The 16,839-nt window shown below is 38.4% G+C and overlaps 1 protein-coding gene across 1 annotated transcript; it reads right to left on the bottom strand.

The window, feature by feature from the left end:
* Positions 1-2,296: 2,296 nt before the first annotated feature.
* rev1 (REV1 DNA directed polymerase) lies at positions 2,297-8,458 on the bottom strand. Its single transcript, XM_079253988.1, has 19 exons — positions 8,290-8,458; positions 7,779-8,207; positions 6,785-7,629; positions 6,330-6,433; positions 6,046-6,157; positions 5,800-5,926; positions 5,600-5,728; positions 5,357-5,511; positions 5,148-5,267; positions 4,848-5,068; positions 4,563-4,735; positions 4,240-4,469; positions 3,975-4,162; positions 3,643-3,891; positions 3,371-3,470; positions 3,084-3,286; positions 2,832-2,976; positions 2,623-2,725; positions 2,297-2,527 (listed from the first exon to the last, which is right to left on the bottom strand). The coding sequence occupies exons 1-19, from the start codon at positions 8,427-8,429 to the stop codon at positions 2,416-2,418; spliced, it is 3,885 nt and encodes a 1,294-aa protein (XP_079110114.1). The 5' UTR covers positions 8,430-8,458; the 3' UTR covers positions 2,297-2,415.
* Positions 8,459-16,839: the final 8,381 nt, after the last annotated feature.

Raw genomic sequence — 16,839 nt, 5'->3', positions numbered from 1 at the left:
TCGGTTAGTAAACGACCAAAATAGTCATTTACCGCCACCAAATGGCATGAATGTGGACAAAAGCTGAAATGGCTTTTGGGCAACCTATAGAAATAACAGTTTTCACAATTTTTCCTTTTTCGTGTTAATGGTTAACAGTTGTTTTTTGAGTCAAGGTCTAGGTGAAAATGATTTTGGCTTACTTGGGGGGGGGACGCATAAAATAAGATTAAATAATGCAATAGCCTCTTTGCCACATGACCACAGCAGTGGTCTTAGGCACGGATAATCACTGTTGAAAGATGATCTTATTGTTTTTAATAGTAATAGCCTTGACTTTTAGTATCACCGTATGTGTATGGAGTCAAACATCACCTCAGATATTACACTTGTAGGTTTTTCTCATGTTGAACCAATGAAGACAAATGTTTGAAATACAGACTTTAAAATTGACTTACAATAAATTAAGTGCCTGAAATGACATTAAGTGTCTCGGCCATCAATTATAAGATAAATTACAGATGATGATTTTTATTCTGTGTAATTCAGTGTAGATTCAGATCAAACCCAATTTGTGGCTCGGCTGAAGCACATCTAGAAAAGGAAATATGCCAACTTTTATTTTAAGGACTTAGCTAAAGATTTTTAGTGTCAACAGTAGATATAAAATCTTCACCTGACAGTTAGGTGAATAGGCCTGAAATTCCAGATCATTTGCATTTCATCTTGGTATTTAGAATTTTAAAAATACTCTGTGCATTGTGATGATATTCACAGAGGCAGATTTAAAAATATTTTGACTTGAAATAAACTAGAACATGTGACTTATAATTCAACGAAGATAAACTGCAATTGTAATAACCTTCAGAAAGTTTTTAAAAGTCATTTTCTTTCCAGTAAATCAGGACAATATCCACTTCAACTTTTAAGAACTGAGGACAAATAAAATAATACAGAATTTTCAGTTTATTACCAAGGTTTAGAAAACTTACAAACAAGTTCACAGCTTCAGGTCTTCAGGCACAAGCCAGTTTAGAGAACACAGCACGAGCCCGTTTTTACTCGTGGCCTTTTCCTTTGAAAGATGTGACAAGTGAAGACAAGCAACATCTTGAAAATGAGTGGAAACTTGCACATTCAAAATTACATTCATTTTGACAAATGTTAAAAGATGACAGACTGATCTGGTTTGCATATACTGATAACTTTTCAACAACATACATGGTATTTTCCGTGAAGGAAATAAAAACAGTTGAATTTACAGAAATATAGAAAAGTAGCCACATGCCATACAAGTGTCTCCACAATGTGAATTACACAAGATGAGCCACAAGTAAAGAAATCAGAACAGTCGTTACTATACAAATCCAGCATTACTTCAATGTCGAGACATAAGAAACCAGTGAAAACCCACAATACTGGATTTACTCCCAATGCAAATGCTCCGTGGGTGTTGACTCATCATGAAACTTATTACTTCTTAATGGGGAAAATAAAAACAAAAACAAAGATGCATAGGCTGCTTGATTACCATGAATGCTGTCTGTTTTCCCTCCAAATTAGAGTGCTACAGAAAATCAACAGCTAACCCTTGATGAAGTACTTTGGATAGCTTCTGATTTCAAATGGGACACTTAAACAGATCAAAAGTGAGAAGAATTACAATTTCAAGACAATTTACTAAGAATCCACTACTGGTAAACAATAAAAGAGGCAATTCCTCTGCTTACATGTTCTTTTAAAATGTTTGACAAGAATCTTTAAAAACATTATTTACACATTATAGTAACAAAGCTTGGCACTTTTTTTTAAGAAAAAAAAAAAAAAAGAACAAGAACAACAAAAAAATAATAACTAACGTATGCAGCAGTTGTAGATATTCCAGATAAATGCTGGATAAGAAAGCTCCATGTCATTAATGAAAAATCAACATGGTTTTGTCCTGGCATTTCTAAAATCTTTATGTCTGATGCATCATGTGGAGTGCCATGAGGTAAATAGATTGTAAAACTGCTAAGAGATGCTTTTTACTTTACCATGATAGACATTGTACTTAGTACCAACACTTGTACAGCTGAAGAAAAGTTAATGCCCCCCCCCCCTTTTTTTTTTTTCGTTTTTAAAGAAACAGATATGCAGCATTACCTGCAAAAATTATACATTTCCAAAAAGCTGCTATGAACATCACTATTTTGTGTCCTTGTGAGTGGACAAAAAAAATTATGTACTGTACATTTTTTTTGTCAAATACTGTCATGGCTCCTTCTGACTCTGTATTTATGTGGTGAAAACTACCAGATATTGCAGCAGTGGCGCAGTTGAGAAAGAATAAAATAATCATTTAAATGACATGATTATTTTAGTAGATGAGCTCATCAGAAGAGCAAAATCAAATGTGGCCTAAAGACCACGCTCAATAAAAATGATCTCTTCCTTTTACGTTATCTTCAGGATGCTACCATAAGCCTGCTGCACAACCACTTGCACATTATCCAAGATGAAGTCAAACGCCATACTCCAAACAGATTCCACTGACTGCTGCATGAGCCTGTAAGAAAAATAGTTCAGAAGGAAGCAAATTAAAAATGAACAGAAAACCAAAAACAGGATTGGAGGCAAACAGAAAAACTGCCCAGAGTTTACCTTTTCATATATTTTATAATCAAATCCAACTTCTCCAGGTCTTTGTCCTCAACCAAATCTGTGCAATATTTCACCACCTGCAGGATGTCCTCCTCCATTGGTTCTAATAAGAAGTAAAACATTTTTTAAAAGCTGCATTTTTTTTCCAAACTCCCCAAATAATTCAGGCTATGACTTGTGCTGACAGAATTCACGTCTTAAAGACGTACCTGTTATTGTTGTGACCCATTCCCGTAAGAGTGTTTTAATGTCTGTCAAGTCAGACGCTCCAGCCAGTGCTGGAACAGGACGAGGAACTGGCTTAGTGACAGACACTGGGGTGTCCGGTTTTGAGGTGGAGGGACCATTTTCAATCTGAGAAGACAAAATAGATTTAAATGTGAAAGATAGCTCATTTTTAGATTACCACAATGAGAAAAAAAGATCCTCAGTTTCATAGTTGAACCCTTAGGTAGACTCACCTTTGGTGCATTTATCAGCTCTTGTGGTTTTTTAGATGGTGGTATAATTTTGGCTGGACTATTTGTTGTCTGCCTCTTCAGAGGTGAAGTCCCTTTTTTAAGAGGACTCACTGCATTTCTCTTCTTGTAGCGCCGCTTTACCCGACCAACACCAATTCCCACTCCAGACTGTTTCAGCTGCAACAATGGATTCTTCTGCTCTGCTACGGATAACCAAGAGGTCAATATTATGGCTAAAGATGATATAAAAGTTAGTCAAAGTTAAAGGCATTTACCTGTTGACTCACCTGTTTTTACTTGGGGTTGCACGTTTGTGGGAAGGCTGTAGGCAGACTTCAGTTCATCCTGGAGCTCTTTGGGTAGGGCAGCGAATACATCTGGATCAACCTGTGGTCGAAGTGGAGAATATGAGGATCCAAACACTGATTGTTATTGCATCACATAAAATTAGTTCATTTAAATTTATAGTGTAATATAATCTAAACTTAGAAAAAAAACCCTATCCTAATAAAAAAAAAAAAAAAACTCCAATTCATATCTCAAACTATTGGCTCATTACCTGTGAGAAGTTTGGTAGCTCCAGTACAATTCCTGGACCGTCTGGCTGGTTTGGAATCTGTAGAACCAACGTTCCAGCTGGTGGAGAGTACAGTGCAGGACGAGAAGGGGAAACAGGCCGAAGACTAGGAGAGGAAAGCTGCAGACCAGGTGAATGGCAGTTATTTGGTCTCCCGTCTCTCTTAGTCCACGATTGCTCCACTTGTTCTCTAAGCTCTGCAGGCAGGGCTTCCAATACAGAACGATCCACCTTGGAGATTATTCAGAAACACAGAAGACGTAATTAGTCAGCTTTTACATAATAAGCATTACACAGGTCCTTCAATGACATACCTGAGAAGGAGAGGGGACTTCAATGCTGAAGTTGAGACGTGTTCGAGAAGGTTTGGGTGTTTTTCTGCTGGCTGGCCATTCTCTGCTTGTTCCTGGAACTGGCTCAGCAGGTGACAAAGAAAGTGGTGAGGTACCAGCAGCTTGGGCCATCTTAGAGGAAGTCTGTTCTTGTTGAGTGTCTGCAGCACCTGTAATAATTACAAAATATTTATTAGGATTTCTAGAAGACAAACCACAAAAGCTGAGTCATAAAAGCAAAGCAAACCTTTGTTATTTGATCTGGCACTCGATCCCTGGCCAAGGAGCATCTCTTTGATGGAGCGTGTTCGAGACCCCCGGCAGTCCTGTGCGACAGACTGATTTCCCTCAAGAAGCTGAACCTGGATGCCAACCCCTCTTAAGTCTTGCACCTGCAGCTTCATAGCATGGAACAGCTTGATGACTGCAGAGGCAATCAGCTGACCGCTGTCAGTAGACTGAGCAAGCATCACAGTCCTAACAGGAAGTGAGAGGTAAAGATGAGCACACAGAGGAATAATGTCTTTTCATACTGAAGGAACACGATACAAAAATGCCAATCTTTCAAACCTGGCTAGGTTATCACATATGCCATGACCACCGTATTTAGCCGGTTCCAGTGGTGCTCCAACCTTGCGAACCATGACCTTAAGGGTAACCCTGCGACCTCGCAGTCCTGCTTCTTGCAGACGTTTTTGCACCTCCATGGACAAGTTAGTAAGGAAACACTCTGCCTCATCAACCTAGTGAGTAATAAAACAAAAGACTTAGAAACCATTAGGGAAGTTAAGGGGGAAAAAAAGCTTGTACTTTCAAAAAGACAAAAAAAAAAATAAATAAATAAATGGGCTCTACCTGAGTAAAACGAATGTTGTAGTTCATCTCAGCAGAGACTGACTTCCTCTCCTTCTCATAGCGGACGGGTCGGTCATCTAAACCCCTACAGAAGCGAAACAGTGTTTGTCCAGTACGGGGTCCAAACTTCTTCTGCAGCTGAGGCAAAGACACATGCTGGAGGTCTCCGCATGACTTCACACCTATAACAGCCAGCTTTTTGCCCATAACGTGCCCTACACCTAGGAGGAGAAACGTAAACTACTTATCATACAGTTAAAGACTGAATAATGGTGACTACAATCAGCAGGTGTGTTTTACCTGGTAAGCTGGTTACTGGCAGGTCCCTGATAAAATCATCCACTTCTTCAGACTTAAGAAAGTACTGCCCATTTGGTTTGGCCTTACGGGTTGCCAGTCGCGCCAAGAGAATGTTGGACCCTGAGGAGGTCAGATCAGTCATTTTACATACATCAACTATAACTATCGCCTTGATTTATTTTACAGTGTTAACGCAAATATTAACTCACCCATGCCTACTGAGGCACAGCATCCTGTTTTCTCCTTGATGTCTGCTCTGATGGCTTGAGCCAGATCATCTGGGCTGATGCCCACCTCAGCCAGCAGAGCAGAACCATCTATCAATGCTTCATCACAGCTGAGAGCTTCAATATCATGGGTATAACTACAAAAGGCAAACAAAAGGGAAGTTATCCTATCTTACAATTAAAAGAAATATAAGAGGCAAAAAAAAATGTTAGTGTTATTCTTACCTGGCCAGAATCTCATACATGTTTAGAGCCACCTCTTTATAGGCCTCAAAATCATATGGGACAGACTGCAGAGAGGGGCACAGTTGTTTTGCTTTGCCAAAAAACATCCCGTTTCTCACACCCGCCTGCCTGTAAATCAAAGAATATATATTCATATTTCTGTTTGAACGAGACTGTCATGATCTGTGTTTATATTTTACCTGGCTTCGTAACTGCAGGACGCAATTTCTGCCATTGAGAGAGCAGCAGCTTCCTGGTCTACTCCATTGGCATGAGAGTCAGGACTCTCTTGTGAGGGAGTTATATGTAGATCATCATCTCCACCCTCTGATAAGTTAAGTTAAACTTAGTTAGAATTAAGTTTAACATGAACAAAGTACACACAGAAGCAGGCAAGTCTATGCTGGGATTTTCATGACCCAATTAGACTGAAAAGGCAAGCTCACCACATTGAGGATGAGTATATTTCCTCTGGTAGTACTGCATCTCCACCTGAGGGTTAGCTCCAGGTCTCACGGGAACTCTGCCTTGTCCACGGTTACTGGTAACAGCTACAGGCTTCCCTGTAGTATTAATTTAAAAAATAATAATAATAATTCAACCAAGAGCAGTGAAGGAGTTTTTAACCATTGCAATCCTCAGTGTTAGATATACATACATGTTTTTACAGACAGGATACATTTAAACAGATCAAAAACAAACAAACAAAAAAACCCAAAATCAAAAACACCTTGCCTTTAAGGTCTGGTCGATGTCGAATCCCGACAGACACAAAAAAACAGTCCATGTCCACATGGAGAATACAAGACTTGACACTGACTGATGCTGATGTACCTGACACAGACAAAGACATGTCAAATTATCAATGGACAATTGTCTCTGTTTCACAAAACATGAACAAAGCATCAGATTTTGGCATATGTATCCCACCCCAGATCTAGCTGCTATCGCAACTGGTTTCCAAGACAGTCTTAATGTGCAAGGAAATGGTTTCTTGTAATATTAACTTTTTTTTTTACTTTTGTGGGACATCTCAGGTTGGAGCAAAGAACATACCTAGTGAAAGAAGAAACAAGTACAACAAATATCCCTGGGTGAATCGGAACTGAGGAAGCTAAAGAATACTTAGATCTGAAAACCCAAACTCTAAAAATGGAGCTAGAAATGTAAAAAAAAGGTCCCAACCTTTCCTGCTCTGACACTCTGCCGATCGCTGAGCCACAGATTTCTTCAATCGATCTTTCCCAGGGTAGGAGGTGCCCCCTGCTGCTTTTTGTTTGCTATGCAGTTCATTGACATACTCAGAAAATCCAATCCTCCATGTGGAGATCTGGTGCAAACGTGAGTGTGAGTAGAACTCAGAGATCAGACCGCCAGTCTGCTCCAGCAGCTGCACTGAAGACTTCGATGATGATTCATCGGTGGGAGGATCAGACTTGGCCGTTAGAATGGTTGCACTGAGGGATGCAGGGTCAGATGAAGAGGTGTTGTGGTAACTTCCATTCAGTCGAACTGAAGATTGTGAAAGAGAATAAGATGCACGGGAAAGATGAGTCTGCTCAGAAAAAGAATCAACCTTAGGAGGCTGCTGGAGATGTTCAGGGAGAATTTGGGCGTTTGGAGCTTCATGATAGGTGGGTGGTGGAGGTTTATGTGTGTGGCTGTTGGCTTTTTGTGTGCTGGACTGCTCCAAAAGAAAAGGAGATGGTTCAGACTGCTTGGCAGGGCTGAGGGGAAACTCATAGGGGTCAGGCTTGGTCTGGAATTGTACCGAAGGACTTTGAGGTTTATCTGGTGAACTCTTGACTCTACATTTGGCCGTGTCCATGTCAGAAGAGGACTGATCCTTAAAATAAGAAAGATCCTCTGGCTTTAAGGCACCGTTAACAAAGTGAGCGTGTCCATTGGTCAACAGGGCTTCCTTTCCCACCTTTAAACCCCCAGCATGACAAACATTTTCTTCACACTCTCTCATTTCATTCCTTTTTGAATGGCTCATGATATCCAATGAGGTCCGTAGTACACCATTTCTGAGGCACAGGAAGGAAATAAAAAGGAATAAAGGAGGAATAAAAAAAAAAATCTGATTACAAATATTCCAGTATTTTTCTTAAAGTTAAAAAAAAGAGAAAGAAAAAAAAAAAAAATCTTCACCTTAATATTTATTCAGCATACTCACATTTTTAATACTTCTTCCTGTAGATGAGGAGACTGCAGAGACTTGTGTGGGTGCTTTGTGTGGCATGGGTTTGACAGTGGGTGGGTGTGTGATGGGCTCCTGTGCCTGGAATCTGAAAAGAGTTGGCTGGATGCTGAATGAGCTGCCTTTGGTTTAACCAAGTGAGCTTCAGTGCTGTGCTGGGTGGACTGAGGGTGAGCACTCCTGCGACTGGAGATGTGGATGGAGGACTGACCATTGTGGGGAACAGAGAGCTCAGTGTTGCGCTGTGGCAGATGAATCTTTTGACGGACATCCGGATGAGGGAGACTGTGGCTTGGTCCTGCGATCTCTGAGGTCTGGCGCAGAGTCATCCCAGCAAAGAGTGTGCTCTTCTGTTTAGTGTACAGCTGGTACTGAAGGTAAGGCAGAAGATGCCCAGCTTTGATGCTATATTATAGAAATAGAAAAATTAAAATATTGGATACAATTTTTATGAAATAAAGAAATTCTCCTTTCTCACTGAGCACACCTGTCAGTGATCCACTCTGGCCTGATGACCTTCTCCCCTCTCAGCTCTTGAATTTTGCTATTAGGTAAGTTATTGGCAATGATGTGAGTGGTTTTGGAGCGCGAGTAGTAAACATGGAACTGACCACCATGCAGCATCATCAGTCTGCGGAGCTCATCTGCACTTGGATCTGAAAACACAAAGTAATCCAAGAAAGATGAGAAAACTATATCCGCTTTCAAAAGTAATCAATACCAGCAGCAAAAAGAGACGTTTAGTTAACTTTTGACGGCTTCCCGACATGAATCATTACAAGCTGAAGGATGCAAACTTAAAGGAAAAACATCTCACGGTTAATGTGCAATAACATCCTTGACAAGCACCAACTTTTCTTTCTTTTTTAATCAGTCAACCTTTCCCAGATCTGCACACCCAGCAACTGTGTCTTCATGTCTGTTGTATTTGTTACACCATTTGTCAAAGTTACATTAAAGCTGCACAACGAATTTTGGCACTGAGGCACCTTTCTAACCCGACCAATTCAGCATCCATCTGGCATCCTGTCTTTGCTCTGCGCTCTCTCCAGACAGTAAAATTCAGTCCAATGTAGATTCTTGTCTTATCTCTTGTTTTGTCCCTTTCTCTCTTCTGTTGTCCTCACTTACCCCAGTAATGTCCTCTTGGGTGTCTTTACTGAATCAACCATGGTACACATTCAAAACACGCAGATTATTGGGGGACATAAGAAAAAGGGAAAAAAAATTGGGATGCTGCTGTGCAACAAAAGCTCGAGGACTGTAAATAATGAATGTCAGTTTACCTTAAAAAGAGTGATAATAACACTAATAGGTTCAGAATAGTATATAATGCCCCTGCAATGGACTGGCGAGCTGTCCAGGATGTACCCTGCCTTTCGCCCAAAGACTGCTGGGATAGGCTCCAGCTTCCCCGCGATCCTTAATCGGACTCAGCAGTTAGGATAATGAATGCATGAATAGTATATAATGCTTCTATAAATTACTTATCAAGCATTTAAGAGCTGAATTTTCAATTTTTCAACATTATCATGATAAATTGCATTCACTTTATGAGCAAATTTATAGTCAAAATGATACTTCTTTATCACATGAAATCAGATGATGCTGATTTTATATTATATATATATATATATATATATATATATATATACACACATATAGATAGATATAGATATAGATACAGTTGTGCTCATATGTATTCATACCCTTTCATCAAAGAAAAGGCCAAATTTATAACAGCCGCTAAAATAACTGGAGACTTAAAAAAGGAACAATAACTAAAAATTTGCAAAAATATAATTTAGTAATATAAGACACTGTTTTTTCATTTGAAAAGAGGAAAAAAAACAAACAAACAAACAAATTGGTCCTGGAAAAATTAGAGCACTTTTCTGTTGAACAGTGGGACAAAATACCTGTCAACAGGTGCAGAAGTCTGACTGAGAGGAACAGAAAACACCTGACTGTAGCGGAAACATTAAAGGGTTGTTCAACAAAATATTAGTTTACGAGTGATGTAATATGTAATAAATTATCTTATTTGTTTGCTTTTTAAAAAAAATATTTCTATTGAACCAGAAATAGAATATAATGTAATGCTTTTTATAAACATTTTTATTTATTATTACTTTCGTCAGTTTCAGCTTATTTCACAGGCACCTGTTTTTTTCCTTCTTTAATGAAAGGGTATGAATAAATATGAGCACAACTGTATATAGGCGCATATACACAACAAGGTTCACCTGTTTAAAAAAAAAAGGTCAACAATCTTTCACTAACTGGGCATTGTATTGTAAACAGTTAAACTTGCATGTTAACTCTTTCTTTTTCTAAATTATATCCGCATTAACATTAGTCTTTGATGATGATCACTTAACTCTATTTGATTGACATATACCAATCAAGGCAAATCAGCAAGATGTGTTGTCCAATGTGTGGAAAAAAATCAGGCCTTTTCTGCCTACTGTTTATTTTGTACCCTTTCAAAACACAGCAGGATAACACAGTGGGCAATCGATGAGAACTGAGACAGAAATAGAAATCTATGAAGTGCAAAAATGGCTAAATTGGCACTGATGTAATGCATCCACTGTACTGGTCAGTGGCTATATAATTCATCAGTTGCTGATTTAGTTGTGCTTCTTAGGTTAATCCTTCCATATCAACCCTATAAAGTACTTTTTTTTAATTTGATCATTTAAATCCATTCTACTGGACTTTGGCACCCCCTAACTAAGGCTAATTTGTCATCCTCCTTGCTTTCTGTCTCTTCTCTGAGCTCTCTCCTGCCACTATTAGTCACTCTAATTCTGACTCTTGCTCTATTACTTTTTTCTATTTGTTTTCCTCACTTCCTCCAACAAAGTCTTCTTATTCTCTGACACAGAGAATCAATATACAGTGTTACCTGTATATCCATTGACATAAATAGCCACTCCACTGAAGATGCTGGAAGAGGTCCCATCCTTGTGCTTTTCTCTTGGGGCATCATGTTTAAACTGCTCTTCAAGTTTAGAAACCTTGGCAGCCATGTAGCCACCCTGCATGACAAGAAACACAGAGTTTTAAAAAAGTCTATGTAGTAGTAAAGATATATGAAAGGAAAAAAAAAACAAAAACAAAACAGCAGTTTTATGATTTACCTGATTACAATATTGAATGAATGCAACATATGTTACATTGAAATTACTGTTTAATGGTTTAAATAGTTTTTTTTTTTCAAATATAAATAATAAAAATGCTTTTGATTAATTTTTCATTCAGTCATAAAAAAGAGAGAATATGCAACACATAAAACAAACCCATATTTCCACTTTATATAAAAGGTGTTGTGGGCTGAAGTATTTTTTAAATATTACATCTATTTAAAACATACTGAGAATTGTTACCTGAACATTTTAACTTAAAAAGGTTTTGCCATTTAGCTAGTCTTGAGTCAGCCTGATAATGAGTGCTATTATCTACTTTTCGTCTTATACTGACTAAACTGAATAATAGTTTCAGGCTACTGTTTATTGCGCTGTGCTATACCGGAATTTTGCACTCATAGTTCAGGTAAAGCTTTTCAGCAGTCCAGCTTTGTCTCATTATACAGGTAATGTCAGATTCTCCCAGCTCTGAGCTGTTAGAAGGGATTGTACAAGAAAGAGAGAGATGAGAACAGGGTGGTCTAATTTTTCCACAAGTTACATACTCACTCTTTCAGCCCAACCATTGTCATCACTGGCATTGGCTCTCTTCTTCATCCACCCATCTCGACTCATACTGGGTTACCTAAACGTATAAGAGGAAACCACCAGAGAATAGAAAAACTCTTCGGCTTTATAATGTAGCTTACAAGGACTGTTAAACAACACAAGAGATTTTAAAAAATCAAAATAAATGAAAATCTCATATTTAGATCAACAGTGTCACTCAACAGTAAATTAGTGTTTTACTACTGGACATGTAGGCCTGTAAGACATATAGACATTTTCCATTGAAACCAGCTCCTTATGATTCTGGGTTTTTTTTTCTTTGTTTGTTTTGTTTGTTTGTTTGGAGGATAGTCGTACCATGTCTTTAACTTAGACATTGGAGAAAGAAAAAAGTACTTCTTTGGGATAAAGTCAATAATTTCCAGAACTTTTTATATGACACAAGTCTTTAATTGAGATGGGAGAAGACTAAAAATAATTCCAAAATCCAAGGTTACAATGTGCAGTGGTGTATGAGGATTTTAAAGTTTTGTGATGTGCCTCAGAGCTCCAAGATAGACAGCATCCCAATGTATACAAGCACCGCAAATAAACTTGTTGCTGAAAGTAACAGGAACAAGTGTTACTTTGGCCTCAAAACATAATAGGTTTGGTTTTTGCATCAGAAAAAAATTAGATGACATCAAGCCAGAAAGCAGTCATATAAGTCTGAAACAGGTTCATCACTATGATAACTGCCTTTTATTTATCAGAAGATTTTGAGACATGCATTATAATTACCAACTCAGCAACAAGGTATCTGACTTTGCATTAAGGGGTTTGGGAAATGGAGCAAACCTTGAGTGTTGTCTTTTTGCTTGTTTACAAAACTTTGTGTGCAAGCCAGATGATACAAACAGTGTAAGTTAATCTAAGTATTAAAATATGTCTGTATGGATGGAACATTAATTCAAAGAAAAGATCCCTTATACAATGGGTCAGATGCTATAAGAATTTGTTTGGGGGGGGACTGCTGTGCCCAGGGACATGCCCAGGCATACTCTTTCCCTCTGACAGGTAGGTAGGTCACAACAACACAGCCCCATGTGGCACTTCTGTCAAGCAGCTAGCTGCTAGGTCAACTTGCTAACATTAGCCTAGCTACTCTAATCAATGCATAAACATGCATGTTGCCGTGCCACTGTACGAGTACATTATCAATATGGACCACTGGAAGTATTTTGCCTGCACTTGCTAACAATGCTGGTAAAATAAGCTAGCCAACATTGAACAGGGTGAATGACTATGTAACTTCAGCGCAGTGTTAATCATGGTGGTAAACAACCAATCCTGAGTGACTGTTAGCCAGGAAAAGTCTATAGTTTTTTTTGTTACCTTTTATGCTGTCAGTAGGGCTGGTTGGTCAGAGACTTCTCTCTCTGCAGATACCGCTCAGCAGAAACGTTGTGTGCGCACTGATCAGGTTAAACGAGGTAAGAGCAAAGCAAAGCGAAAAATGAAAATCCTCCACACAGTCCGCTCGACTCCACTGCTTTGGCTTTGTTATCCAGGGAAGTCCTTTTTGGTGCACTCAGATTCCTTTTATTGTGTCATGCTACCACGCCATGTCTCTTGAACATTTTTGCTCACCCTCCCAGTCCTCTCGCTCTCCATTTCAACCGCCTGATCCATTTGCCTTGTCTTTTCTCCCAGTGACTGTCAAAGCTAGCGATGTCACACTCAAGACTTCCGGGAAGGCGTTTCAAAATAAAACATTCACAGTCGAGACTCATGGAAACCATAAATTGGAAAGATTGGACTGTGGTGGGAAACTAGAGGATGGAGACAGAAACCACACATGCAAAAGGAGAACATGGAAACTCACCCACCTGAGCTTCAAACAAAGGCGCTTCACTCTGCAAGGCAATAAGTGCTGACCACCACCACACCACAGTGCCTGGCATCTTCATCATTTTCTCAGTTAGCAGGTTCAAAGTTATTAGTGTCATCATCTGACCAGTCAGATCTTAGTCTCCTGCACTGGTCATGTACAGAATCCACTTTTAGTCCTGTTTTGATATTCAGGGTGGCAATATTAATCTTAATAAGATGGTTTGGATGTTCACTACATTAAAATCTTTACTCTCTCAAGGTACAAAAGGTATGACAGCTTTCTAAGCCTTTTCATTAATGAGAAAATACATAATTTCCCAGAGTTAATAGATAATGTATAGAATTATTCTGTCTTTCTAATCATCAAAGGTTTTTCATCCTTTTGTGGCCATTTTGAAGATGAATTGCTAGTGTCACAGTCAAACACGTGAGATATTATTGAAAAGCCCGTGGTGTCCTCTTCAGAAGACAATGCCGTCTGACACAGCATCTCAAAGGAGTAAAACGAGGTGTATACAAACAACATGCCCCCAATTGAGGACAAAATTCGATGTTTATCTATTTATTTTAGAAAAATGTAGATGCACACAACTTCCGGGTTTCCTGTAGGTTTTCATCGCCAACTTGATTCAAGTACCCCCGGCTTCTTGTTTTCAGCTTCATATTTTGCTGTAATACTGCCACTGCGCGGACAATAGAGTACATAGCACCTGGATTTACTACAACAGGTCACGGAAGCTCATATTAGTTTAAACCCACACACTTATATCCAATCTTCACAGTCGTAACAAGATGCCAACAAAAGAATATGTGGTGTGGAGCTGTTTTAGCAGAACTAGCAGCTCACAGACAGGCTACCATTCACTCACAGTGGTTCTGTCAGACAGTGGATCAGGAACACTGTATGATTTATTTATTTATTGTTTATATACTCTCTATGTGGAGTGTCTGGTTTTGAGCTCCGTTGTCCTCAGACGGCACTGGTCCGTCGCGACGGCAACTAAACCGCTGCCTGTGACGCATAGGCACGTGCAGCCTGAACGAGCCAGCAACAGCTTCACCGTGACAACAACAATCCTATAGGCTGGAGTCATAAGGAAAAGCGAAATGGCACATTATGTCCCGGCTGCTGCGGATTTCCAACTCCAGTTAGAAGCACAATGGACAGTCGTGAAATAATCATACTCTGGGTCCGATCTGTCATAAGCTGGTTTGGGCACGTGCTGGTTTTTTGTCATTTATTAAGGCAGCATAGGGGGTAAAAGTGAATTTAAAAAAAAATAAAATAAAAAATCGGTTGGCTACATACAAACTGCATTCACGAAGGAATATAGCAAGTCACATTTCATATATATTAAATAAATAAATAAATAAATAAATAAAAATCAAGGAATCCGTTGACACTGTCCCAAAAAGTGATCTTATTGGTTGTTTTCTGTTGCTATGGTACCAGACATCAGATGGTTAAGCTTCATGCATGACATCTATGCCAGTGCAATATGGAAGTAGTTAATCTCTAACAATTTATCAGTCTGGACAACAGTTATACGCACATATGCACATTAATTATTTATGTTGTTAGGGTACACAAACCTGTTGATCACGACTCTGGTTTTTGATGATTAAAAGAGCCATTCTGTACAATAAATCCATGAAGAATTTAGTTATTGGAAAATGGCTAAGCAGATGATATAGTATGTATTTACGGCGAGTTTCTAGGAAATAAAAGAAATACGGTAAGTTAATGCAATGTTCTTTGAACCGATAAAAGCAGAAGTTTGTGTGTGTCGGACATTAGTAACAAAACAAAAAAAAATAAAAAATTCTGAGGAAAAAAACAAGTGTCATTTTTGCCCCTGCAATGCTTCAGTGCACAAAATATTCCTGTAAAAAGCATAAAAACTAAACTAAATACAGTCAATCAATAGACAATGTAAAACCAGGAAATTTGGTGAGATGTTGATTAGACACCCACAGACATTGCTTTGTTAATGAATGGAGGACAGCATTTCCTTAAATTATGCTAAAGTCACAGTGTCAAAGACAAGCATACTGTCTGTACACCTACACCTACTCATTTGCAAGTTTCCTTAGTACATTACCTAAACCAAGAAGTGAGAACTGAGAGAAAATATCTTTAAGCAAAGCAGTAACATATGCAGTGAGCCCACCTTGTGCCAAGTTGTGTAGAAAAAACATTTCACAGTATCACTGGTGATTGATAACAGTTAATCCAAGTAATAGCCTTTTGTTATATTTCTTTCAGTTGTACTTTATAGAAAGATTTCTATTTTCACTCATAATTCTCCACTATATTTATTTCTCAGAGATGAAAAGTATAATAGGTCATATACATGTACGAAGCATTTAAAATATAGGAGATGGTTGCAGAAAAAATCGTCAGATCAACTAGACTTCCCTTCAGGTGTAAATTTCTCACTCTGATGCATCAGTATTAATAATGAGATGAACCATTAGTTGCAAATGGTAGTTTTTTGTACCACATGGGACTAATAAAGTTTCACCGTTTAAAGGATCCGCTGTGTATAGCTGAGTGTGTTATTTATACTAAGATGATTTCTTTTTACGCAGGACTAACAACTTTAATGCAATATTTGTTTTACTGATGCATGACAATTAAAAAACAATAAAGACACTGAAGATAAAGTATTCATGTGAGTATGTATATTTCTCAGTTGTCTTTTATTAATTTTTTCCATCCTAAAAACACATTTTCCCATCCAATATTGCACAGTAAAAAACACACAAGTAAAAATATTAGATACTTTCAAAGTCATTAAGAAAAGTCTGCGAAGGTTCTCATTCATCCAGGTCAGATCCACTGTAGGAGTCAAGTCACTTGGACAGGTTTCTTGAAGTTTCCTCAGGACATTTCTATCTCATCCAGATGAGCTTTTTCAGTTCTGATGAAAATAGAGTGAGTTTTCACGTGAGTAGCCTGTGAAACCTAAAGTTTACAACAGCCATCGAGCAGCTTGACTCGCTAAGGTCTGCTTTAAGAGACCATTATCCGTAGTTTTTTTTTTAGGCTCGGAATAAATAGGTGTTGTCAATCTGCTCTGTATAGCTGAGACTATGCTAATGTAGGTAGGGGAGAGATGATGGGTCCTTTGTTATGCGAAGTTTTCTATACTTTGCCATCTCTATATGTAACTCACTCTCAGCTATGACTAAACTCTAAAACGTCAGTAGTTTCACAGGCTACTTAAGTGAAATCTCCCTTTTCCTCCATCAGCACTGATGACGTTCTTCTGGATGAGAACTAAACGTTTTCAAGAAAGTAAAGCGAGACCAGTCAATTTGACCCACCTGCTGTTAGACAATTAGAGAAGTTTTCTGCTATGATTCCAACAAAAAAAAATCTGCTTGATTATTACAAATTCCAAGCTATTGACAAGTTTTTACATATGCATATATACATATGTGTTTTTGCATAATATAAC

This window comes from Telmatherina bonti (assembly GCF_933228915.1).
Source record: "Telmatherina bonti genome assembly, chromosome: 15".
In the NCBI taxonomy this organism is placed as follows: domain Eukaryota; kingdom Metazoa; phylum Chordata; class Actinopteri; order Atheriniformes; family Telmatherinidae; genus Telmatherina; species Telmatherina bonti.
The sequence above is the reverse complement of the archived record's forward strand: the minus strand, read 5'-3'. Positions and strand labels throughout refer to the sequence as shown.